General features: G+C 44.1%; 2 protein-coding genes across 6 annotated transcripts; one reads left to right on the forward strand and one right to left on the reverse strand.

Moving 5' to 3' along the window:
• Positions 1 to 8,002, reverse strand: CNOT8 (CCR4-NOT transcription complex subunit 8). 3 transcript variants are annotated; one of them, XM_056349640.1, is made up of 7 exons: positions 7,894 to 8,002; positions 6,702 to 6,901; positions 4,920 to 5,113; positions 3,406 to 3,567; positions 2,462 to 2,606; positions 1,673 to 1,783; positions 1 to 1,363 (listed from the first exon to the last, which is right to left on the reverse strand). In XM_056349640.1, exons 2-7 carry the CDS (start codon positions 6,816 to 6,818, stop codon positions 1,214 to 1,216), a joined length of 879 nt encoding a protein of 292 aa, XP_056205615.1. In that variant the 5' UTR covers positions 6,819 to 6,901; positions 7,894 to 8,002; the 3' UTR covers positions 1 to 1,213. The 3 variants fall into 3 exon arrangements, with proteins under 3 accessions (XP_056205615.1, XP_056205616.1, XP_056205617.1); XM_056349641.1 differs by having other exon boundaries at positions 7,764 to 7,901; XM_056349642.1 differs by having other exon boundaries at positions 7,768 to 7,900.
• FAXDC2 (fatty acid hydroxylase domain containing 2) lies at positions 7,940 to 25,872 on the forward strand. 3 transcript variants are annotated; one of them, XM_056349638.1, is made up of 11 exons: positions 7,940 to 8,025; positions 10,490 to 12,530; positions 15,261 to 15,329; positions 16,465 to 16,512; positions 19,393 to 19,484; positions 19,592 to 19,695; positions 20,379 to 20,500; positions 20,828 to 21,033; positions 22,051 to 22,156; positions 23,270 to 23,436; positions 24,287 to 25,872. In XM_056349638.1, the coding sequence occupies exons 4-11, from the start codon at positions 16,465 to 16,467 to the stop codon at positions 24,438 to 24,440; spliced, it is 999 nt and encodes a 332-aa protein (XP_056205613.1). In that variant the 5' UTR covers positions 7,940 to 8,025; positions 10,490 to 12,530; positions 15,261 to 15,329; the 3' UTR covers positions 24,441 to 25,872. The 3 variants fall into 3 exon arrangements, with proteins under 3 accessions (XP_056205613.1, XP_056205614.1, XP_056205612.1); XM_056349639.1 differs by having other exon boundaries at positions 10,490 to 12,281; XM_056349637.1 differs by having other exon boundaries at positions 10,490 to 10,735.
• The last annotated feature ends 1,005 nt before the right edge of the window (positions 25,873 to 26,877 follow it).

The following is a 26,877-nucleotide window of genomic DNA, read 5'->3' on the forward strand; positions in this document are numbered from 1 at the left end:
CTCGTTTAAAAAAAAAATTTATTTTACAAAAATTAAGAACAAATCGTATTTACAAGCATTTTAAATACCAGCTCTAAACCTCAACTTCTAATAATGGATTGTTTAAGCTTGTTTAAAATGCAAGACAAAGTCTTAAAATTTAAAGTCTGCCATGTCCAAAAGGGGTTGGGTTGGTTTTTTTGGTTTGCATTTGTTTGTTGGGGTTTTTTTTAAGAAATGTCATTACAGAACTGTTGAAAAAAAACACTATACAATAGTTCATTTTTTAAAAAGTCAGAATCCCAAGTTGTTCTTCCATCTAATAACTTCTTAGATGTTTATAATTGAGAAACAGCTGTTTTGGCTGTTGTTAAGCATATAGCAGAATCAGGGGCTGGAGGAGTATGGGGAAGAAGAGGAACAAATACTTATCCATCTGCTGAACTACTTGTGTTGCAAGAAGAATAAAATTCGTAGGTTAAGTTGAAGAAAACCGAAGTCAGAGTATTGGTCCAACCCCCTATCAAAGGTGAAGTTTTAGGCCTCTTAAGCCAGAACAGTTTCTTAATACCCATAAGAACTAAGCTGAGGCTCAGTTTGGGTTAAACCTGTACCACACAGGATTAGAAACTATGGAGAACTGATCAAATCAGCTCCAATATTATCCATTCCCACTGTTGTTAAAGCAAATCTCTGAGTATTTTTAGCTGCAAGGATCATTTTTAATGTCATCCGTTCCCAAACCTCTGCAGTGATCAAAGGGAGCAAGTTTCAGACTACACAAAGATAAAATAAGCAAACATGAGGTGAAGCAGTCACCCTCACAACATGCAGAAGTTTTAAAATAAGCTGTATAAAGCACAATTTTCAAATTGTTGTGCATGTCTGTGTCCATTCTCACTGGATATCCAGACCCTTAGCTCTACTGAATATTCTACTGTTAAGTCTTCCTTGTGGATTCTGTACAGTATAAAGAAGGAAAAAAACCAGAGGTATACACAGTAGGTTATGTCTTTTGCCCTTGGTATTAAAAAAATGGCAAACCACAAATGCTGGCATTAGGAATTCAGTCAACTTCTGGGTTTCAAATGAAGATGCAGCTCTTCAGCAAAACTGCAGGCCTTCTGCAGGCTGTATACTGTAGATGCCTTGTGTTTGAGACACTATTGGGGAAAATGGTTGAGGACAGCAGCTGCCAATATGGTAACCATGTTCTACTGAGGGTTACCACTTATCATGGCTGCATGTTGTTGATAATAGCCAAAATGCTCATTTTCTCTTGGGCTGAGTCCACATCTTCATTTTGTTTCTGAGCCACTCCTGTGCCAAGACCATACAGCCGCCCACAATACTTTGCATCATCAATTGTATCCTCAAAAAACAACTGCAGATTAAAAAAAAAAAAAAAAGGTATTTTTTAACTGTGTCTTTACATCAGAAAGCACCCAACGTCAATTAAACAGCACATTTGAAGTCAGACACCTCTAAGATGCAGTGTACAAATCAAAATGAGCACATGGAAGAGGAGTAAACAGAAGTCTGTGCCAGTATCAACAACAACTATTATTGACAGTTCAAAGTGTGAGGGTCACAAGGCTCAAAACAAACAAACAAAAAAACCCCACCCACATTGTGTGTTGACATTTATGGATAGGAACTGGAGAAAGAAGAACCATAAAGAATACCGCAGTACCTCTTTCATTCTGAAGAATGCCATTCCTGTGAGAAGAGAGTCCGATCCTGCCTGGTGTTGTCGTCCAATTCGCTGCAAATCCAACTGATCTGCCACTTCTTGAAGGCCACCCTGCCATGGGAACAGAACAGATCTTATTTTGGAAGATTCATCTCTTACCAGAATTGCCACACTTCCCCAAAACGTGAGGACAAACACTGGCTACGATGAATCCATGCAGATTCTAGCAGTACACACACACACCAGCTGTGAGTTAAACATAGTAATAAATACTGTTCAAGAATGTGTAAATACTCTTCTCAGGTTTAGTACCTTGCTTTCCTGCTGCAGATACTAGAGATGACTGTGGGTACATTCATAGGTTACAAATGCTGGACCTTTCCCTCCCCTGCCTTGAACAAGGCTGTGATGCAGTAGATAAATGACTTTCAACCCTCTGCATGTCAACCAGTTAATCAAGTCATGTAGTAGTTCATGTAAGAACTCCACCTTGCATAGCGAAGATAAGCATGCTGAATTATAATTGGCCTCTGAAATTACTGATGCACAAACGGAAGGTTATGGTAATGTCGCCTATATAATACACATATTGATAAGTCTAAAACTGGGGAGGCAGTATCTATTAAATACAGACTTAGTCATACATGCTTTATGTGTGACTACTGGCTTATATACACGTTCCAGTTCTTAATTAAGACTTGATACATGCAGCAGTTCTGTCACTTGGCTACTGTACATTTACAGTGTTGATGCCCACCCATCATTTGCTTGCTGGGGAGACAGAAGTACCTTGAGGTTTTTGCAGCTCTTCATTAAGTACTTTACATCATAGATAGATGGGAAGAAAAGGTTCAAAATATGGAAAAATTCATGTTCCTCTTCAGGTAACCTGGAATCTGTCAACAATTTGACCATGTAGCCAAAGTCATAACCACTGAAAACCAAAAACATACAGAAACCAGATAAGCAGGCAACACCTGTACTCAGTCGGTACCAATATCTCATTTTTCACAAGAGTTTTACATGTTGTAGCTTTCAAAACATTTTCTGATGTTTGTAAAACTTCTCTGGATTAGAACCAGAATTCATCCTGATCACCTGTGTCAATGTTGGACTTTTGAATGTTCTCTGGGTGCCTCCACTAACCTCTTACAGAACAGCTAAGCCTTTGGGAAGAACATACTTTTCTTCCCAAGACTGCAAGTTTCTGTAGCTATAGGCAATACAGAAAAGCAGGACACCTTGTAAGTATCTGTTGTGAGCACCTCCTTCAAGTCCTTTTACCTGCTGTTACCAAGGACCAGAGGCTACAAGACGGACAACTAAGTTCTTCCTCTACGTAAACACCAACATTTTAAGGACGGAACAAAAACCTTATTTCACAACGCACACAAGTTACTAAGTGTAGAAATCATATTTCAACTTAGTAACTCCCGCCAGAGAGGAAGACTTGTAACAGCAAAAGGACTTGCCAGCAACGCACACACAAAATTGAGACCACAGTGATCTTGGATCATGATATCTTGGATCGTGTAGCCAATTAGTTAGTAGAAAATGAAGTGCCCAGTGTCCTTACTTCTTAAACTTGGCCTTCGTATCTTTAAACTTATTTTAAGAACTGCAGAGCTGCTAATTCTTCTCCTTCAAATGTGTCAGTCTCCATGGACAAAAGTATAGTATTTCAGTCAGAAAGACTTCTCATTTCACAGCATCAGTGACCATCTCAGACCTACCTGTGGAAGGACAGCCACTTCACACTGTCACTAAGGACGACCCCAGATGTCATAAGCAATTCTGCAAAGTGTAGGGTATCAATCCCTTCTTCTTCATGCTTCTGGAACTGCAGCCCAGAGCTGGCAAGGAGGTCTATGGAATCCTGAGAGTACATGTCCTCCCTGAAGGAGAAAAACAGCTTTTGCACTCAAGGTGCTATGCTACCAAGTCAAGGCTCATTTCAGAAAAATTCTCCCCACACTGTATTTCAAAAATTGGAGACCAATAGGCTATCTCTGGGTTCCACATTTCTCTCTCTAGAAAATTCAAATTTTAATACCACTACTGCAGCCTCCTACATCCAACACAAGCTATTCTGCAATCATAGCTAGTTAGTAATTCTGTTGGTAGTGCAAATTCCAAAGATCCCACCTCCATATAACCGAATGATGTTTTGAAAAACGTCACTTCTGCAACATGAATGGAAGCACCACAGATGAGAGCACAAAGAAAAGGAGAGCTCTCCCAGACAAGAAGACATACAACTCCAAAGCACCAAGCATCATTCCTGTCTACATTTTTCTTTCTCACTTCACAGCACACACCACCATATCATCATCTCCTCCAGTTCCATCGCTGGGAGTAAACAAAATTGCATAATACTTGACTATGGAAGGACAGGGATGAGTGATGATATGCTTGGTGGAGAGCTGAGCAGGAACCTGATTTCTGTAGTTTGTTTCATTTGAGAGGCGAGGTGGGAGTGGGAAGAACATAACACAGCAAAATTTATGACCACTTCACTCTGACTTTGGTACTTTCAAGAGGCTTACAAACTTGTGGGAGTAAATATTGCAGCTTTTGGGTTCAAGAACTGTATGACCTGCACATACTAGCTATATATTTTTGTAACGTTTTCCAATAAAGTCCCATAAGAATAGAGATGGATTTCCTATAAATGTGTGGTTTTGCCAGATAAACCCTCTCTTTATTTCCAGGCAGCTGTAGTGGTAATTATGCCGAGTTCTCTTTACAATTACAGGGGAAGGGATAATACCTGTTTCAACAGTAACCCAGGGTGTTACAGCATGGAGGAAACAGGAACTGCCACACTCCATTTAACAAGATTCATTCTCCTGAACAGGTGTGACAATTACACAGTTTATATTTTAGCATGGATCTGTGAACAGGCATTTTCCTTTTTGCTGAAAACAGTACATCCATTTATTTTTAGCAGAAAGAGATGGATTTTTATATATAAAACATAAAGTTTCTGACGATTGTTCCAGAAAAAAAAAATTAAGGCACATAAAATTACTGGGGATAGGCTATTTATGAAAGAAAGAGTATTAAGGACAGGATTTTAGCATAGACTTCCAGAAACACTGCAAATTCCTGTCATGCCAAAAGAGGTTCCCACATAATCTGTGTTAGAGTCTAAATTTTTATCACTCAGAACCAACATATGGACACCTGCATCTGCCAAAGGAAAGCATCACTTCACAAGGAATAGGTGATTATTCAAAAGACTCACGTAAGGTTGAATTTAAAGTTGAACTGCCAGGTGTTGATGCCAGAAGGATATTCTCCTTTCTCATTTGTGAAAGTCAGGCCCAGCTGGATAATTTTCAGAAGATCGACGTTACACCGAAGAAGCTGGTATTGATAGTCTATGGAACTGCGGAATTCACCAATTGGCCTTACAACAACTCCAGGAAACTCTGTGTCCTAGGAGAGAAGGGAAAAATCTTATTTCACCACTTACTTTATCAGAAGCCTATTCAGTTCCACACTTGCAGGTCTTGGCACTTCATTCTGTGAATTGCTCTGTAAAAATCACTTTTTTCTTTCCTCTCGTTTTCCCTATTCATGCAACTTTTAAACCGCTACAAGTCAGATACTAAAAAAACCTACACAATTTGTTAACTTGCATTCATTTATTACAGGTATCCCTTCTTGCAGTTTTGTTTTAGTCCAAAACAAAACTGTTACAAAGTCATCCGGTACGCACTACTGTACAAACTAAACATCTCTCTCTCAAAGGACTAACTCATTTTCCCTAAATCTACTAAAGTGGACTTTATTTATTTATTTAATCAGTGTTCTTTCACATTCTAAATACCAGTTAAATTTAGCACTCTGACCATCTTCATTCAATAGTCCAGAGATAGTGATAACCTTCACCATTTTTGAGGAACAGCCAACGCCTACATTAACGAAAACCACTGCCAATCAAAACAGACCTTAACAACACAGCAACTATCTATTAGATGAAAAACATTTTACTTGGCTAGCGATAGTGTGCTATCTTTGCTAAAACCCAAACTTCCATACTATTTTTACTCTGATTAGGTCACATAACTTCCATGAAGGATGCAGTGCTGTGTATCTGAAAAAAATTCTCCCTTGCCCAAGACCTTTGCGTCCACACTTACAGCACAGCCACTAAAACTGATCATAAGCACACTTTCAGTGAGACTGAAGAAAGAGAAGCAAGAAAGATCATTTCCCATTGATATATGGTAACAAAAAAAAAAATCATACTCACTTACACAACTGCATTTTACACTGAAATACCCCACGCTCTACAGGGGCACGTGTTTTTATGGCACAATTTTATTAAGGACTTTTCATACTTTAAAGTTTAGTGTTCCTAAGCAGACTTGGCGTAACTTACAGTATCCTAACAAAAACCAGTTATTTCTGTAACTAACTGGCTCCTGCCTAGCAAATGCAGACTTCTATGAGCAGGAAGAGATTCCTCCCACTTGGGGGAGATTCTGGTCTTCTTAAACAAAGCTTTCTGAACACACTGTCATACCTACAACCAGAGTACTTTCCTTCTCTAAGAATCAACATCTGACCTCACTAAAAAGGAGGCAGCCTAGCTGACTAGTTGTCATTTGCAGGCCTTTTGTCCTGCAGGACCATGGCATCTTCCGTAACCAAACGGAGAAAGACATTCAAAGGACAAATACACTGATGGAAAACTAAAAATTTAAACCCAACTGCACATCTAATCAGTTTCATTTTCCTGTTGCACAAACTCATACATTATGAGTAGCTAAATGTTAAATTAATTCAGGTTTTTAAGGTGGTCCCTCTCTTCCCCATCCTTCATTCGATCCATACTCAACATACTTGTATTAAATTCTGGAAAGATTCTACTGAACAGCTTTCTATTTTTTCACCACTTAACTTCCAGATCAGTTTGACTGGGGATGCGGAAAGTAATTTCTCACTCAAGCATCAGCTTACTCCTCTACCCAATAAAATCCCTTGACTAAGGCAATTAGGTCAAGTATAAGATATTTACCATTGCAATGTAGCTGTAACTTAGAACAATCTCTCGAATTTTCCTCATCTCTTCTTCCAGATTGTTTGCCCATACTTCACAGATAACCTGGCTGTTCTCTGCAAGGGCTGCTGGCATCTTGCAGGGACCAGAGTGATGACAGCTGATGTTGAATTCAGATGACAGCGCAGAACTGCAAGCTATGCGATCTTACCAATGTGCTGCATTAAACAAATAAATAATACTTTATACAAAGAAAGACTGACGTATAAGAATGAACGCTCTGTTGAGAGTCACGTCCCACTTCCATTTTCACCTTCAACTAGGCCGTTTAAAGTTCACATCGAGTTCTTTCTTGTTTTTATCACTTCCTGCAAACATGCTGGATGAGAAGAAAATCTAGAGCATCTTTTTGGGTTGCAAGAGGGGATGTGCAATTAATAGTCCAGTTATTTATGAAAAGAGTCATTCTCCCTATCTTTCCTCTTCTCCAGGCATAAGCTCTGAAACTTTGGGCATAAGATGTACAAGCAGGGAATCCTCGCACTTAATATGGAACTATTGCGATAGTTTTAAAAAACAGTAACAGAATGCTTCACAGGCTGCATTTACAGGCGTGAGCCTCTCTGAGGTAACTCAGGAAACGCTCGGGTGATGCATTTCAGCCCACACTGACAGCAGCCCCGGCGGCGCAGCACCCACGGTACCTCACCGCTTGTTTACCGCTCCCGCCGCACCGCGGGCAAACCGCTCCCGGGCCCGCAGCCGGGGCTCAAGCGCCGCACGCACCGGCCGGGCCCTGCGCGACCGGCTACCTGGGGCTGCCTGTGCCGGCCGGAGGGCCGCAGCCCACCGCCGCCCCTCCCCCCCCTCAGCCCGCCGGCAGGGCCTCGCTGCTTCAGGGCCCCGGGCCCGCGCGCCGCACTGCCCCCCGCAGACTCCCCGCCGCCGTCCGCCCCGCCGGGGCCGGGGCCTGGCCGGACGTGGCTCATCCCGGACGGGAAGCCAGAGGCCCCCCCGCCCCCCCCCCCGTCCCCGCCGCCGCGGGCTCCCGCGCAGCACCCGGGGCCGTCCCGCCCGCACCTGCCTGCGCGCCGCCAGGCCCCGCCGCTCGCGCCGCGGGAGCCGGGCCGCCCGGCCGCTCTAGCCTTCAGTCCCCCCCGCGACTCGTCTGCTCCGGCGCTCCCCATCGCCGTCCCTGCCCCCACGCTACCTGCCCGGAAGCCGGGGCCGGGCCTCTCGCCTCCGCGCAGGCGCGATGCGGCCCCCGCCAGGGGCAAGACTTCCGGGTTGCCGCTTCAGCTCTCGCGAGAGATGGGGAGAAGCCGGCGGGGCGCGCGGTGGGGTACGTTGCTGCGCGCGCCTGGCCCGCGGCTGCGCGCGCTCCCGCGGAGGGGAGGGGAAAGGGAGCGGGCGGGGGAGTTGGAGCGCCGCGCGGTGGGGCGGCCCGCAGCGCGCCTGCGCGAAGGCCTTGGCCTCGTCGTGGCTCGTCTTTCCCCACCCCCAGCGCGGGCTTATGGGCTCGCCCGGGCTCCGTGCTCTGGGCGCGGCGGGCGAGTCCAAAGTCCGCGGGCGGGGGTGAGGGATAAGGGAGTTGGTGCCCTCCTCTCCCAGAGGGACCGGGAGCCTCGAGGCTGGGTGGCCGGAGGCACCCACCGGGCCTCGGGTGGGGTTCCAGCATGGCGGCGTGGGGAGCCGCCCCAGCGCCAGGTCCCTTGGGGCAGGGGCTGCGCCAGGCCCCGGCTGAGCATCCCTAAAAGAAATGGCGGCCCTCCCTCACGGGAGGCGAGTGGGGCACAGCAGAGCCCTCGGGTCGCTGCAGAGCCCGCTCAGGCCCGGGCTGCCGTGCGCCATGGTCCCCCGCAGACTCACAGGCCTGGGCTGTGCGGCCCAGCGGGGCAGGACGAGGGGCTGTTTTTTGAGGCCAAGAGCACAAACCGCTGCTGTCCTGGCACGTGTTGCTCACAGGTTGTCGTCTGTAGCAAGACTCTTCAGTTGAGGAAATTCTCCTTCTTCCTGCAGAAGTTCAGAAGTAACTCTTAATATATCTACTATGTCTGCAGACTTCTAGGCTGGCTTCTCCCAGAAATGCTATTTAAATTACATCAGCAACAGAAGTTTGTATCCAGAAAAGCAGCGTAATGTAACTTCTTGTGTAAGGTGGCTGCCAATGCTTGCTTTGCTGGTTGATGCTGACAGCAGATATGCAATTTATTTGGAAGTTTGTCTACTGATCATTAAGCATAGATAGTATTTCCTTTCTGTTAGATTGCCAGCCTTCTGGACGGGGTTGCATCTGTTACAAAATCCTGCAGTTCTAGTGCTGCTGCAGAATTGTTTTCTGCCCACCATTTGGGAGTATTTCCTCCCACTGAATCCTAACTACTTGCCTACCATTTTGATAAAAAGTATTTGGAAAAACAAATCTTGGTACCTTTTACAGTTCAGACATAGTTCAGTGTCTCAGGTTTAATGTTCATACCTCAACAGAAGTGTAACTTTTAGAAAAGAGGTTATTCCAAGTACTGCTCTCTATCAAGTGACCTTGGTGCTGTCAGCATCTTATGACATCCCATTATTGAACATTATTTGGATTCAAAGTTTATCTTCGTAGATGATAGATAGTTACCATTTTGCCTTAGCTCTGCAGTCTCTTGTGTTGTGTAATTTATGTATTATGCAATATGCTAGACTGGCAAAAAGTAATCGCCTTTCTTCCCGTGGTCACTTGAGTTTGGGATTTTGTGCAAGAAAGCGTTGTTAGCAAGTAAATACAGCAGGCTGGATTACAGCACTCTGTAAATATAAGGTTAGATTTATTATTTTTTTTCCTAAAGGGTTCAGAATAAAATACAACCATTTTTCTTTCTTACAAACCCAGTGCTTGAAGATATGTTAAATCCAAGGGAAAAATGGAGGATTAATCTTCTCAGGAAACCAAAATATGTGTGCCTTGCTACTCTAATAAAAAGTGTATTGGAGGAAATAATCACTTGTGATAAACTGCACTTACAGTGTTTTAACGGTTTGCATGTAGTTTAAAAAAAAATGCTCTTCAGGGATGTTTACGAGCATTGGTGGTGAGAGCTGGAAATGTTGCTCAAGGCGAACAGAATTTTTTTTTTCAATCATGACTAATTTTGATCACGGCTAATAAAGATGAAAAATAGCTGGGAAAGGCACCCCACTCTTTATGAAAAGTCCCATAGTTCTTGTATTTGGAAGTTAGTTACCAAACTTGCTTCCAGGTCCAACACTCAAAAGCAGGACCTTGAAAAGTCCTCAAACCCTCCATGCGGTTCTGTTAAGACCACAGTGAAAAAACAGTTTGTCTTGTAGACTTACTGCATCCTGAGGTGGAATAAAGGGCTTTAAACTCAACAATTTCACCTTGGTCAGCTTGAGCTGCATGTCCTGGATCGTGCCATGTTGAAATCATTGTGCATTTCCTTTAGAACTTAGTAACAGCACTGCAAATGGTAGAAAACTTACTTATGGAAATGTTAAAACGTGAATTGAGAGTTAAAAGATGCAGCTGTTGCTGGCTGAACACGTTTAAACCATAACAGCAAGGCTGTAGTTGACATTTTCCTAACCCTTCCATTGCTCCACAGATGCTTACCAAAAACCACCACAGTACTGGGTGGTGGCATGTGTGCCCTGGCAGATGGTTAGAAATATAGTTCAGAACGCAGGGAATTAACGATAAAGTTCAGATTCCTCTTCAGCATTAGAGGAGCTATCAGTGTGGGTTTGTACAATCCTGAAAAATAATTCGTAGTTTTTCTCCTAATGTTTTTTTCAAACAGCGAAACAAACAGTGACTATTACAAAAACTGTGGCGAGTGAACAAAGAGAAGTTATTTTATGAAGTGTCTGATCAAAAAGTCTTTCTGCTGAGAAGACATCAGACTTCGTGCATGCCTCAGCAAAGACAACACTAACATCGGAGTGTTTGTGATGAAGATGCCAGTGCAGGGCGCAGGCTAGCTAACAGACAGAAGCAACTTTTAGATGACTGCCAACCTGCGCTAGACACAAACTTGCACCAGAAGGTAAATTACACTTCCATCCTTATGACTAATATGCTGAGCTGTCTGTTCCTATTGGGTGTAAATATTTCAGAGATAACCCGTGTCGGGATTGAACAACGGTTAAAAAGAAACACTGAGGTTTGTGAAATTCACTGGCTTATCACCTACTTTTGGCTATTGGATGGATAGTCCTCCCAGTGCAAGCTCAAATCCAAATCAATATCGACTCAGGACAACATTCATATGGCACTCCTCTCTTGAAATGCCAATTTCCTCTTCCTCCTCTGCACGTGAGTAAATAGTTTGAAGGAATTGCATTCCTCCTAGGTGAGTGTGCTGGCTATGATAAATAACAATTAGTAGCAACAGCTAAGAATTACAGACTTTTTCCCCACCAAGGAATAGCTGGGATTAGTCAAGAGAAAGTGTCAATGAAAACAGTAACACAGTCTTAAATCTGAAATGAAGGAACAGCAAATGTTTACCACACTAAGAGGACAAACACCATGAGGGTGGGACAGGAGTTCTGGGAATACTCTCCTGAAAAAAAAGTTAATTGATTAAAATACAGATGTAGTAGTAGGTACAAGAAACCAGGCTCAGACAACGAGGCAGCACCATTATTCATGCTCGCAGATCGCTCTGCGGCTCTAGCTGCTGCTGGCTTGAGATGTTGCTTACCAAAGAGCATGTGTTGCTTTACCTGTGAATGGCCATGCAAGGGTAGCTGTGAGGCAGAGGTCATATTCCTTGTTCTTCCTTGGGTGGAAATATAAATTTGGAAGGTTATGGCAAGTAACATCCTCAGTTCTCAGGGCTTAGCTCATAATAGGGCACTGTACATTAGGTAAGTAACAGATTGGGGCCACATTTGCATAATAAAGACCAATGCTGCTGCACATTGCATCTCCCTCTCTGCAATGCCATAATTACAGACGTTATGGTCTGTAAACATATTTGAAGACAACTAAGCCCAAGCACATTCTAACCTATTTGTATCTTGCCTTACAGTTGGAATCAATACCTGTAACTGGCTGAGAACACTATGTAGCAACATAGTGTTGGTGTACTTCATAGAGTTAGTACAACACAATGAAAACTGGACTGCTGGGGTCTTTTGCCGAATCTCATAGTAACCCTTATTGCTTTTAACAGATAGACCTTTAACCCATTGAGTTGCACTGGCATTAGCGATTCTGTGTTCAAAACGTGAGTTAGTGCATTATAAAAACTACTTACCTTTAAGGTGTAGGTGGCTTTTTTATTCTCAGATACAGCCATTGACTCTTGATGAAAAACTCTTACCTGCAGAGATGTATTCCAAACCCCGAACTGAGTGACAGCATGCACATATGCACAGGGAACACTGCCAGTACTAACAGTGACATGGCACTGGCTTCACATGACTCGTCTGGGAGGGGACAGCCAGCTCCTGCTTGGAAACACACCCCTGTCACATTTGCCTAAACCGTCATAAAGTTTCCACAGCAGTAGTGAAAGGTGAGGAGTTGAACTCTGGGCTCTGAATAGACACAAAGGACTTCTCCTAGACTACCATCAGCAGGAGGTGAGCAAAGAATGTGCAGCCAGAGTTCAGGGGTATACTAGCTTGAAAAGATACGATAGAAACTTTGAGGGAATCATTAAAAGGCAATGGCATGTGTCTGTGTAAAGTATGGTTGTAAGCTTTCCTAGGCACTGTGGTTGCCTTCAGATGCAGGTAGTGCTTGGCACAGTAGGACATCCACCAAGCACAACATCTAATCCTGTGTCTGTCCACACAGTGTGGCTGATAAGCAACTTTTTGGGTGACCAGGTAAGCTCTTATGTTTTCCTTTCTATACTTTCATGGATAATCATAGCCTTTTTTCTCTCAGGCGCGGTTGTTTCCCACTATCTCTCCACTGTAACTGTTGATTCTAGTGAAGTGAGGTCTACTACAGAAGATCCAAGCAGGAGAGAAAAAGGAATACCAAGAAACTGTGGTGGGCAGCACGTCCATCACAGCAGATGTACCCTGTTCCTCCGCTGCACCTGCCAGCAGCAGGGCTACGGGGCTGGTGTCAGAAGCAGGAAGCAATGCAATAGAACCCTGGGTACAACACAAGGGGAAGCACTTCTGTGGTTTGGGGCTGTCTGGAAACCGAAATGTAAGGGGACAGCAGAGATGGGATATAAATAATAACATAATTTTTAAAACAAATGTAGAAAATACGGTAGTTCTTTCCTTTTAGACTGTGTTGAGCATTTTAAAACATGACTTAGACAAACTAGCTTCTTCCGATACCTGAAGTGGAAAATTCAGTGGAAACAGATCTGTGACTTAATGAACAGTTGTTGGACAAATTATGAAGTACATGGAAATAATAATAAATAAAATGTATTAGAATTATTTATTGACTAGTGTATGTTTCCCCTTAAATGTCAAGAGACTGACTGGAAAACCAATTGCTTTCACTTTAGGGTTACAAATTTGGTTTGGATCAATTTTGTGTTAACTACTTTGAAATAACCGAAAAGGAACCTTTTTTTTTTTTTTTTAAACAGCACCAGTTCTAGTTCATATTTGGAAATAGCTGCAGACAGCTGAGATCTTCGCTGGTTGATTCGGGGCTGTATAACGTGCCAACATGAGATCAGTGCCAAGCAGTTGAATGGCTTTCTTGTTTGCCGAAACAGCCGTGGTTACGCGAATGCTTTTTTAATGTATTTGGTGTATTCTGAGTCAGAAGAGGCATTATCCAACAAAAAAAGAGTAGGTCATGAGATGCTGGGGAAAGCTTAATCCATCAAATTTTTTTTTTTTCATTTTTTTAATGTAGAATTATTTTTTTAATGTAAATAATGTAAAAGTTTATCTTGTAAATGTGACTTAATAAAGGTAGTACACTGAGATTTTAGGGAGAGTGAGGGTAAGCAGATATGGCAGTACTGTTTCTTTGCCCAAGCGAGACTTCTATCATAATTTGATTATTTTAAAAGGAGTACTACTAAAATTATTATAATTTTAACTCTTTCCTAAACTCAAAGAATATGGGACTCAGTGAAGCAGTGGCTCTTTCTCTTCCTAAAAACTCAGAGCCACACTTTCTGCTGTGCTCTGCTCTAGCTCTTTGCATACAAAGACTCAGCAGGGTTTGACTCAGCACTGCTGTATGGAGGAACCATTCCAGAGCATCAGCCTTCCGGCAAGCAGCTGAGATAACCCTATTATGCCTTCTCTCTCAAAGATCTAACATTGTCTGCCACAGGGTCATCAGAGAAGAAAATAATCTCTTTAACCACAGAAGACTATGGCCAACACTATTTACTGTGCTGTCCCAGCAGAATAATTTCATATTGCTGTTTCAGCTCCCGACTGGGCGGTTGTAGAGAAGACAGAGAGGGGAGGTGCACAGCAAAGGGGCAAGGGATACGAGTTACAGCAAGGGAAAATCCGATTAGATACTAGGGGAGGGGGCAGAAATTAAGTAGTCGAATACTTGAACAGATTTCCTAGAGAAGCTGTGGCATCTCCTTCCATGCAGATACTCAAAACTCAACTGTACAAGACTCCAAACAACCGGCTAAGGAAGCTGGAATGGAGCAAAGCCTCAAAAAAGAATGGATTATTCAAGCCTGACATATTTCAAACATTAGCAGTGTTTTCTCGGAGACAGTGGGCATACCTGCACTGAGAGGACCCGTGTGACAAGATGGGACTGTATTGCATGTTATGTAACATAAAAATGCATCACTGGAAATTAAGATGAGGTCAGATCGTCCTGTGGCAAGTTATTTATGCTGTTCTACCCAGGCCAGCAGGTTATTTGTGGTTGCTACTTATAGGTATTCTTCATCAGATATGTTGGAATCCAACTATATTTTTTCAATAAGGTTGTGGTTGGAAAAACTTGATATATCAGAGAAAAAAAAATCAACATACAGAAGATTGCATAGACTGGCTTTAGCAGCTCACAAAGTCTAATAGCAAGGAGCTCTAGATCTGGGGAAAGACGAGAAGTCTGAGAACACTGTGACTTCCTTAACACATTCTTATTTTAAGCAATAGCAACTTAGGGCACCTCTCACTCTTACTTTCTTTGGCCAAGGGAGACAAAGTTAACTTGATTTTTTTTTTTTTTCTTTTTAGGCTGATACCAAAAGTTAGCATTTCCCATAGGAGTACATACAACACTAGTGTTAAAATAGGGCGTTGGGAGTTCAGGCTCATGGTTTCAAGTTTCAAATCACTTTTTGCCTTTTTTTTTTTTTCCTTCTCCGAACTGTTTCACATCAGTTTCTTCCACTAATGTATGTAGTTTGATGGACTTGGCCTTGTCCTTTTCTGTCCAGGAGTAAGCAGGAGCCCAAGCAGGAAGGTGGTGTCCAATTTTTCTGTCTCGTGCCCCTTGACCTGCATACTAACATGCAACTTAGGGAAACAGAGCTGGTAACAGCTGTAAATAAACAGAGTTGCATTTGTAAGAACGTACCCAGAAAGCTATCATTTCAAGCTTTTCAAAGTATAACCTCCTGGTTAATACGGGGAATTCTTTTTTGGCAGTGTATTCCTCCTTTCTGAAACGAAACACTGCAAGAGGACTACTCCTAAGAGGCTTGCTCCATCGGAAAGGTAATAGAATATCATCTTTCTAATTTATAGTTTTCCAGCTCTTTTTTTCTTTGTACCTTGGACAGGTGCCTTTACCTTGTTTCTGCTTTCCTTTGTTACCGTAGGTAACGTGGTTTGCCTCTGCTTGAATAGTCTCCTAAGTATGAAAAGCAAAATGGATTACATTCTGCAATCCACAGTAATCTGGCCTTCATACTGTAATTCACGTGTTTGTTCTTAAAGATGGGATGAAACCAAGAAAACCTTAAGGAATGTTTTGTTAGCTTTTGCTAATTATTATTTATGGTAAGAGTGCAGCAATATAAAAAGAGCAACACAGTAATCCTTAGGACAGCGTGTCCTGAAATAGAGATCTTTCCATAGCCAACAGCGGTGAAGCTCCAGCAACTACTTAAACCTTGGGTTAATTTTGTATATTTTTTTTATTTATTACCAAACCCAGCAACAAATGGTCAAGCCAGAGCCAAATGCAGGGAGAATTATTATGAGATGGCCACCTGTCCATTTAGGACTTCAAACACTCAAATTGACCATAGCAGAACTGCAGCAAAGATGATTTTCTCACTTAACCGTGTTCTTGAGCTGTTCCTCTGCCATGTGAGGGGAGGTTTCCTGGGGCTCTACTGTGTTAACTCTTCATGGCACAACCTCACTTGGATGTAGTCAGATTTTTGTTTTCATCCTTGTTAGTTTAACAGCATGTTGTCATTAACGGAAGAACATGTCCCATATCCTCCTTTCCTTGCAGTCTGTGAAGTGCTGGAGTTCCTACTGAGTGCAGTGTATTCCTGGGCCAGATCAAGGGAGGCAGCTGTGCCACAACACAACAGTGCCACAATCAAAAGCTTTGGGTTTGCCTTTTCTCCTGTTTTTCTTTGTTACTCTTGCATCCCTGTTAGTCTCCCAGGAAAATACTAACTCACCAGGAAATACGGGAGTTTTTTCTTCTCAAAAGCTCAGCGTTGCTTGATGGCCAACACGAAGGAGGGAGCAGGACAGGACAGAGCACAGAGAGTAAATATTTTACAGTTTTGCAACCGAACTTGAAGTTGAGGGGATTTGTTGGAGTCAGCAGTGTGTTCTTCCACACTCCAGCCGTACAAGGTTCATTTACTTAGATCACTTCTTATTTCAGATGAAAAGAGGCTCTGGATATTCCACCATGGCTGAGCAGCAGAAGCAGGTAAAGGCTTATAGTCATCTTTTAAACAAAGCATTTTGCAGGTGCTTTGGAAGGCTGGATGTGTCAAATCGTCTTCTAAAAGAAGTGACAGATACATCCACCCTCTGATCACTTTAGCACGACTAGGAGCTCATCTCTTATGACTACAGCAACATTTTCCCAGCATTTTTCCCTTCCAGTGGACTGCAGCTGCGGCACCACGCGGTGAAGGGCCTGTGTTCTTTGCTTGCGTGGCAAGAGACCACAACACTCCCCTGTAACCAGAAGCTGCGCCACCTAACCGGACCCAGTCCTTCAAAGTGGTCCTGCTAGACAGTATGTTTCCCAGCAGATGTGCCCCAGTTTCTTTACCTTGCAGGCAGCAACCCTGTTCTGCACTTAAGGAAATTGCCAGCTTGTCCAAGCCCTTCAAGGGCAAGATCTCAAGCAATCCACAGATCAGGGTTTGGAAACTACTGTGCCGGAGCTGTTGGCATGAAGAGGAACAGGGTGTTAGCACTTGGACTTGATCAACAAGATTTTTTATTTTCTATGTAAACTTTCTGCTTCCACAGCTCACGTAATGACACTGTGTGGGATTCATTCACATAATCATTTCATCACATGCAATAAAAACACAGCCTCAAAACAAGACAGTTTCTAGCCAAAGGGCTTTTAAAATGGTTAAGCTTTAGCTACCCTCTGTCCTGTCTCAAAGCAGGACATACACAGTGTCTGATGAATATTAGGAGTTACTAGGTTTTGAAACTCTCCGAGTTCTTCAGCTGGAAGATGCTAAAGAATCTGCAATACTATTTAGTCTAACTAAAAAGTCTTACACTTGTAAGACAACAGAGTTTTTCTTTGGTATGTTCTTCAACCCAAGGGTAGGAAAGACTTACGTGATTCTGCTAAAAAGCTCTAAGCTTTTTGTAGCTTTTGTAACCTTTTTTCTAAAGAATATGTAGATGGTGTTTCAGGGTCTAAAGAGTGAGAAAGTCTTATCTCATGTCAGCATACATGAGGCATAACGTGGATGCAATTGGAAGAACGAAACTGCTAAGAGAGCAACTCTGCAGCCCAGAGCCCAGCGTGCGCTATCTGAAGCTGGAAGGGATTTCATTTTTTTTTTTGCCAGCCTTGCATTTGTAGTTCAGTACACCCAGTGATAATGGTGGCAACAGATCACATTACTTCTAATATAAACTTATAGGGTTCACAAACATCAAGCTGTAGGGCAAGAGTCCTTTAAATTACTTCCTTCCCAGTTGCTAAATTGATTTAAAAAAAAAAAAAAAAAGATGATAGGAGGAAACGGTTGTTTCATTTAACAAGGAAAGTTTCAGTGCTAATGAGCAAAGTTCTGTCCTGGGACAGATAAATATTGCTGACAAGTCCTGGGAGATGCTTAATGTTCTGTAGCTGCTACAGAATCTTAAAGCTTTTAGCGCTAAAAGCTGTATAGAGAGGATTCCTCTATATTGCATTACCTTAAACACACCTGCATTCAACATTTATTAGTGAGCCGTCTCTCTTGTTTGTCCTCTCTGACAGGAGGCAAGCAGGACAGCAACTATGAATCATGCTATTTTTACTCCAGTCTGTTTGTGAAGCACAACACCACAGTTAAAAAACAGGAAGGACAGAGTAATGAACAAGACGCTAGCCAGTTATTACACTGTATTATTTTAGAATTGCGTTGATATTTCTAAAACAGTTGTCCTGCAGATAAATATAATACATATTCACCCAAGAAAACCCAAACTAAGACTGTGGAACTCCAGAACCAGTTCCAACTTGGGCTACTCTAAAAGACTGATAGTTAATTATACATTGGTCATATATCTGCTAAAAAACTTGAGTTTGAATATTTAAATGCTCAAATATATTGAATACTGCTTTTTGAATATACTAATTCCTGGAATCAAAACATCTCGCTGGTAGTTTTCTGACTGTCTTGCAGTTGCTTTGTATAGTTCAAATCCGTACCGTGATAAAAGAGTAATGCTAACATCACAGCTGCCCAAGAGTATTTCTTCAGTAGGTGACATTTCTGTCACTGAGAGCAGGGGTTTAGAGAACTTTACACTTTTCATTAAGAGCAGCTGTTGCGGTTTTCTAACAGTGGCTACCATGTTATTATACATTTTTAAAAAATATTTTAGAAGCATTTAACGTCCTTGTTAATGTGCAGTTGTCCTATACAGCTGGCACCTACTAGCCAAGTTGCACTAGTTGTACTAGAGCTGAGTTGTACCTGTGATGGCCTAAAGGCACAGCAAAGCGACTTATGCAAGGAAAGGTAACATCGTGTATTAAACCTCTGTTACACTTGGGGGGAAAAAGGCAAGCTTCTGGGCACGTGAGCCTGACTTCAGCATCGGTCTTCAAAGCAAAGAGGAAAGTTGAGAGGAGTGGTTCTGGATTAACTGGAGCTGTTAACCAGATCATCTGAAGCACAACAGTTTGGCCGCTGCAGGGGGAAAGCATACTGGGAGGGAAAAAATACGGAGCGAGGGAGGTGTTAAGGTGGATCACCATTCCTTACCCCCAGGTCTTCCTTTGCTACTGCTGCGAGTTATCCAGAAGCTCCTTATGTTATAATCCTCCAGGCAGCAAGAAGCATGCCAAACAAAACCAAAGGGGGCGAAATCAGTGGTCCTTTCTCTCCCTTTGGTTATTCCAGAGAAATTCCATGTCAGTGACACTTGGGGTCTCTGTAAGCACGGCAGAGGGATGTGGGTGTGCTCCCTCCCCTCAGCTACACTCAACAGCCCATAACAGCTTTGTTACCTTCTTTCGAGAGTCTCTGAAACAACAAACAAAAAACAACATTTTAAATACAAAAACCGCTAGTGCAGGACACAGCAGGACGTACTTACCCTTGTTGCTTGCTCACAGGAGGAGAAGCTCAGGGATGCTGTGAAGATCACTGCCCGTGTCCTTGGTACGGGCTTGCTCATATTCACCGTCTTGGCGAACTCTGTTTCTGGGTAAGATTTTTTCCTCAAGCCCCATTGTTCGAACACTTTTCTGTGGATGGAGAGAGGAAAAAGTGGATGATGAAAAGATGGGCAACCAAGAACACTTATTCCCACAGGTATGCACAGAATATCTGGGACACTTTAGGCCATTTCTGGCAGACAACATGGCTGAAGTTCTACTACCTGTGTGAGGGAAAGGAGCGGACAATCTTCTTCCTTGGTGAGTTTTAACAACTCTGTGCTGTAGGAGGAACAATCCGTGTATTACATCTAATAGTGGGACATGGACAAGCCTTCCCAAACTCACTCACCCTCCCACAGAAAAAGCACGTGTAGGCTTCAAAGCCAGCCCCAGCTGATGTGGGACACCTGAGCTGCCTTTGAAAAGCTGAAATGGCTTTCCTGTGAAAACACTTGGCTCAGTGAGAGCTGAATGAGTAGAACCCATTACTGAAAATTAAAGTTAAAATAGCGAATTTTACTCTTGCCATAGCACCTATAAAACTCTTCTCTGTCTGTGATTAACAGCTGGCGAACAGCCTGGTAGAGACTTTGCAAGGTCCCAGGGACCAACTCAACCATATCCTACTTGTATTTACAAAAAACCACCCATGACAAGAGATGCCCCAGCCATCCAGAAAAGCCCTTTCTTAGCCTCAGTTGTGGCACATTTCAACCTAGGAGACATTTGTCTACTCTAACCTCTTCCCCATTCCCAAGGTCTTACCTGGATGTCAGAACTTGCCCATATTCCATTTTAAAGCATCTCAGGGCAGAGGATACACACCTGGCACACCTGGGTCCCAGCAAGATCCTCTGGATACTATGCCACCATATTTTGTTTCTGATTTAGCCATAGCTCTCCATTCATTCACGTATCTCTGCCTTTTCCCCACGCCACAGGGGCTGCGTTGGTGCCTTGCCTTGCTTTCTGGTGCTTCAATGGAATCCTTATGGTGGCTGATGTAACAGGAAAGCCAGCTTTCATTACTCGCTATCGCATTCAGCTGGGCAAGAATGATCCTGTAAGTATTTCCCACTCTGCCTCTTCTGCTGGCTAAACGCTTCCTGCAGTCTCCTTAGGCTAGGAGCAGGGAGAAGAACCTGTTAGGCTTTTGTCTTGCAACCAGGTAGGGTTCAAGGGAAGTCAAGCTGAGTCCTGTATATCCATGGCGGAGAGGAAGGCGGTTCTTGTAATTAGGCTACTGATCAGATCTGGCTGGGCTGCTTGTTAAAAAGTTGATCCCAAAACTAATATGGAAACTGCCTACAAATCTGAAAGCTTTTTATCCGTCCAACTCAAGGCTGCATTGCTTCTGACTTAGCCTCACGTCCTGACTTCTCTTTTGCAGGTGGACACAAAGAAATTGCGCCAAGCCATCTACACAGCGCTGTGTAATCAGTTCTTTATCTCCTTGCCCATGCTTGTGCCCATGTTCTACGTCATGAAGTGGTGGGGCAGCACCTTCAACAAGGAATTACCCACCTTCCACTGGTTTCTTATGGAGCTAGGCATCTTTACCTTAATAGAGGAAGTTCTCTTCTATTATACACACAGGTGAGTGGAGCACAGGAACAGGACTCCGTGGTTTTCCTCCATGCCTTTAAGCTTATACCCTTCTCCTGCAACAGCAATGGTCCCAGTCCCCGCTGTTCCACCAGTCTTGTATTTATAAGGGAAGACTTCCAGGTCCTGAACTCCACCTTTACAACATGAGGCTTTGGTGCTGTCAGTAACTACAGTAGGCAAAAATGGGTAAAATTACGAAGGTGGAGCAGCTTAGAAGCAAAGGAAGAAAAAACCCAGGTAGCTTTACACAAAAGCTGTGGCCCAGCATTCTTTGAAAAGAGATGAACAAGACTGACTGTCCTGAAAGAAAAAAGCTCAAGAGGTCAGTGACTGATCTCACATTCACTTGTACAGCACCTATGAAACGGGGCCTGGCAGCTGACACCGCAGGCGTTCTAAGCACTGACACCAACATTAGAGGAAAAAACTAAAGCAAGGAAGAAAAAAAACCTGCAAAAGGCTGTGCAGAAGCAAGCACAGCAATCTCAGAAGTATGTAGGTTTCCCTTCTGGACAAATGCACTCAAAAAAAAAAAACCCTGTAAAAAGGTTTTACATTTTTATTATTTATATAAATTTATATATTATATATATATATAATTTATATATTATAAAATTTCTTACAAAGCACCCACAGAACATAAAATTCTGACTCTAATAGTTGCCAGTGGGAAAAGTCAAAACAGTGAGAATATAAAGCGAGTCTTCCCCTAAGCAGTACTCTCCCAGGTCTGAGCAAATGAGTCATTCAGGGATTTTGATGTATGGAATTTATCTGGATTTAAGTTTAACATCAGCCAGTGGACACATCAGTTGTAAGAGGGATCAATACTAAAGAGAGAGCGAGGGAAGCCAGGAGTCCTGCGCTCTTATTCCCAGCTGCTCTGAAATCTTTAAGTTAAAGAGGAGACATGAGCAAGTCCCCAGCAGAAATTCTGTGTTATGTTACTCTGTGTTCCTTTCTTGCGGAGCTCAAAACTTGCCTTTCTCTGGTTTCTCTGCTTAGGCTCGTTCACCTCCCGGTCCTGTATAAGCACATTCACAAGAAGCACCACGAGTGGACAGCCCCCATCGGTGTGGTCTCCATTTATGCTCACCCAGTAGAACACATAGTAAGTGGGTTCTCATGTGGTCACCTCCCAGTTTCTGCACGGAGTGTGATTACCGTGGGATGAGGAGGAGTCGTAAGAGAAGAAAAGTAAATGTTTCTTGGACGCTTCTTTCTTAGGCAGAGGAAGCTAAGCTGCTTTGCCAAGAAGCCTGGCTGTAGAAGCGTCACAGTACCTGTTCATACTGCACTCCACTAGCTTTAAGAGCCCAGATGCAAGTGCCTCCAACAGATAAGGAACCAACTGCATGGCGATTCCTTGAGCACAGAGAGGGCTAGTAGCACAGACGGTGCTTTCCACACCAGATGTGACACTTACACAGTCCAGGTTACTGCATGGACTCAGAATTCTGTTACGATTTTCATGCTCGCAGCTGGGATCAGTGTTTTCAGGAGCATCTCCCAGCACTGCTTCAGCTGAGATTTCTCACGAAAACACATCCCACCTTCAGAAGATTCCACTTATAGGCACTTTCTCCTGTTAACAATAGTCCTGGGCTGCCACACCAGCTCTGTGAGTGTCCCTAACTGACAGTCTTTGGGCAGCAGGATAACTTTTTATGTAAGTCCAACTGAGCCTAGCTGGTGCTGTCAGCTTGCTCTGGGCAGCGACAGCTGTTTGTGCCACCAGTAGGACACAATGAAGTGATGCAGGCGGGATCATCACATCGCTGCCTTTGACTGCACATGTCCACGGGCCATGCCCTTTTACAGCCGGGTTTCCCAAGAGCAGCTTCTGCATTACTCCAAGGTGAAACTGAAATTCCTACTTCTGACTCCAGGGTGATTTACTGGAATCATGCTGCTCTCACACCCCTGGTTTGATCTCACATCTGACTCCTACTACAAGTGTAGGGAGCTTGGGCTGTGACAATGTTTTGCCGTAGTTGTAATTATTCCTTTGACGATTACGTAATTTTAGTAATTTTTGTAATTATTTCTTTGATGATTATGTAATTTTAGCAAGGTGTTTGCGGACGGATCTGCCCTTTATGCTGTTTGTACAAAACTAATACGATGCTATGATGCATCACCCAGGTGAAAGAATTCAGCTTCTAGAGGAGAGGCTGCTTGTTGTGGACCCATTAATGAGGCTGACTTTGCCTCTCATTTCTAGCTCTCCAACACGCTGCCCGTCATGACTGGCCCGATGCTGATGGGGTCCCATATCGTTTCAATCGCAGCATGGTTCTCCCTTGCTCTCGTAACAACAAGCATTTCGCACTGCGGCTACCACCTGCCCTTCCTACCGTCGCCAGAGTTCCACGACTTCCACCACCTCAAGTACGTCTGGGCACCGCTCAGCTCCCCACTCCCTCCCGCCCTTCCTGAGGCTCGAGAGCGTTTCAGTAACTCGCACACGAGCGGAGAAGCCCGACAGCAGGCTGAATGCTGGTTCTCAAAGCAGTTAAAACAGCCGTCGGGGTTTCAGAGGACAGAGCCCACTGCCCACGCAACTGCCAGGCACCTCACTGACACCCCCCCTCCTCCACCAGCTGACGCAGAAACTTTCTCCAAAGCACCAACACCGAAGTGGGGCTGGGCGTTTCGAGTTTCCAAAGATGATGGAGGAGGAAAGCACGCAGAAAGCACACGGTGCCTGCAGTATCGGGTATTCCTGGACTTCCCCAGCACAAGCACAGGGTCAGAGCCTGCTCTCTGCAAGGCTCTGCCTAGAAGTTCAGGACACAGCACGTGGGCTAGAAGAAGACAGAGCAAGGGCAAGTCACACAGCTGAAATAAATCCGCAGGGAGCTTTTCTCTCTGTCCCTCTCCAATACACTGGCATTAGTAACGTTTTCAGGTAACACCTTGCCCAATCAATCCCAATTAACCCTTCCTGGCAGAGATTCCCAGCCACCTCCTATACTGGAGAGGGCAGAGGTTCGGCAGGTTGTTCAGGGATACCTACACAGCACCGGAGGAGCTGTTCCCATTCCCCAGGTGCGCCCTAGATCCAGGCACGCTGCTCCCACCAGTTTGCCTCCTGCAGAAACAGCCGATGCGGCTGCAAGGGGCCCAGCACCGTAGCAGGAATCCTGTGGACGGCTCATTAGGGCTCTGAAAGGAGATGGAAATACCAGAGCAAGGTAACCGCAGTAACTTCCAGTGATGTTTATTCTCTGGTTTCCAGGTTCAACCAGTGCTATGGAGTCCTGGGAGTGTTGGATTATCTGCATGGCACAGACACAGTGTTCAAACAGACCAAAGCCTACCAGAGACACAGGGTCCTCCTCAGCCTCACGCCGCTCTCAGAGAGCATCCCTGAGGCACCCAGGGCAGAGTGAACCAACCCCGCAGCCTGCAGGGTGCCGCAGAGCCCCGTGACTAGCAGAGCAAGAGACAATGATTTATGCCAAATAGTATTTTAATTGGGAAACAAGTTACTGTTCACACGTAAGAAAACCTGAAGCTGAACTTAAAACATGCGACTTGAAATGACCGCACTTTTGCTGCCACTATTTTCTACCCAAGGGAGAAAAAAAAAGAACTGCTCTAGAAAGCTATTTTAAAACCACGTTTAGTGGGTTTTTTCTTAATTACCTGCACTGTTCCTTGTTCTAGCTGCCTGCACTTAAGCCAGATATGTTCTGGGCCACATGGCTTTGGGGAGTTATTAAGGTTTTTGCGCTTCAGTTTTCACTCTTTGAGCAGCGTTCTGCAGAAATACCAGCAAGATCACTGTAACTACATGTAATAGGATTAAACCCACTACTTTTCTGAGACTTTGAACACCTGGGATACGAGATGCAACCCCATGGAAAGTCAGCGGGGCCAGAGTTTTGGAAACATGCAACAGAGGCCTGACTTCCCCCAAGTTTTTCTTCATCCTGGTCTGACCAAGGGCCGTCACGGCCTACATCGCCACTCCACAAACTAACAGCTGCAAACGTGAAGCCAGTTTCCCCATCGTGGGACAGGAGAGCTGGGGGCTGATGTGCTACATGGCAGAAGCCCTGGTCCATCACTTCCTCCTGCTGAGCTCCATCTTGCTCCCCACACGCCAAGAGGGGTCACAAACCAGAACTGCACAACGTGAAGTTGTTGTGAAGCGCACAACGTGTGTGAAGCGTCTGCACAACTGCAGAAAGAGACTTTCCAAGGGAAGAAGAGTCCCGGCTGTCCCGAGTTGCGTGGACACTAGTGAAACCCTGTAAGAAAGGGCCCAAAAGAGCGTAGCATCCATACCTTTATGCGTGTCCGTAAGTACCTACACAACTGATCGATCCTATCTGGGGGCCTGGGACAAAAATGACACGTCACCATTGCTAGGCCGTGTCCTCCGAGGAAGCTCCACCTGAGGAACCAGCTCTTCTCCCACCCTCCTTCAGCCCCTGCGACCGCACAGGGATGAGCCCAACCCGTTCATGTCCCCTTGGGGAGGTCAAGTCAGCAGAACAGAAAACCCAGGCTGCACTGTCTTTTGAAGTTTTTATTTTTATACATTTTTTTTGTATTAAAAAGGAAAAAGCATAATTACCACAAATTACAAAGGACTAAAGCATTACTAGAATAATGAATCACATCAGCCTAGAAAGCAGATACTCTGAATAATATTAATGTTATAATACAAGCTCTCATTCAAGTATTTTACATTTTTCTCTTTTCCTTTTATATGTGATGATGATCCTAGCACATGAGTCAAAGATTATGTACTATCGACAGAAGATGGATCATGTACAGTGGGCCATATTAACAAGATTTTCCTCCCAAGTGATACATGGTCTGTGATGAGTCATTTTAAGTTTGTCTCTACGATAAATGCAGCTGAAGAAGGTTGCACACACTTTCTAGTTTTGGGAAACAGAAGGCTGAGGTTGGGACACACAGGGTTTGAGAAGGGCCAGCACATCGAACCATCACCCCTTTTGCTCCTGGCAAGCGAGCAGAGGGCCAACCCTGGCCGCGTGGCTTACTGGGGGTTTCTGAGCCACAGATCCAAAGGCTTCCAACCCCAACGGGACCGGGACAGGCTGGGAGAGGAGGAGGGGGAGTGGGGCTGCACCAGGGAGGCTCGGGGGACCCTCCTGGGGGGGGGTACCACCGGCACGAGCCAGCCCCATGCAGAGCTGATGGCTAGAGAGCGAGCCACAGGGGGACAGCGCAGGGACCCCGGGGCTGACCCGAGCACACTCTGCATGTCCCCTCCGCTCCTCGGGGCTTCCCACCAAGGGGATGTGCTTGTCACAGATACATCGGTCCTATGTTCAAGTGTCTGCAGAAAGTGAAACTGTAAACTACTCATTGAAATGCTGCCCTCCAGCCACCCACTCCATGCCACTGAGATGAACACTATCTTAAAAAAAAAAAAAAAAAAAAAAAAAAAAAAAAAGAAGTCATTCAACTATTACCTGTATTGGAAACTTAAAAACAAAAAAAGAAGAGAGAAGTCAGTGAGGCATTTAACACCAAGTGTAGCAACCCTCCCTTAAAAAGAGCCTAGCATCCATTTCAAACAGTGACAAAGTGACATAACCAGTCTCAGAGGAGACAGGAGAAAATAAGCATTTGCAAACACAGCTTGCTACATTTACAGTTTTCCTTTTTTTTTTTTTTTTTTCCTTCCTTTTGATAAAATAACTAGAAAGGCATTAACAGCTAGAAGGCCCCCTCTGCACTGCCATGTGGAACGTGTACAGACACGTGGCAGGGTACCGAGGTTAACACATCGTTTTGTTACAGTACAGTCGACCAGTCCCCAGCAAGACGAGCAGTTGCCGAAAC

This window comes from Falco biarmicus, chromosome 8 (assembly GCF_023638135.1).
Source record: "Falco biarmicus isolate bFalBia1 chromosome 8, bFalBia1.pri, whole genome shotgun sequence".
NCBI classification, from domain to species: Eukaryota; Metazoa; Chordata; class Aves; order Falconiformes; family Falconidae; genus Falco; species Falco biarmicus.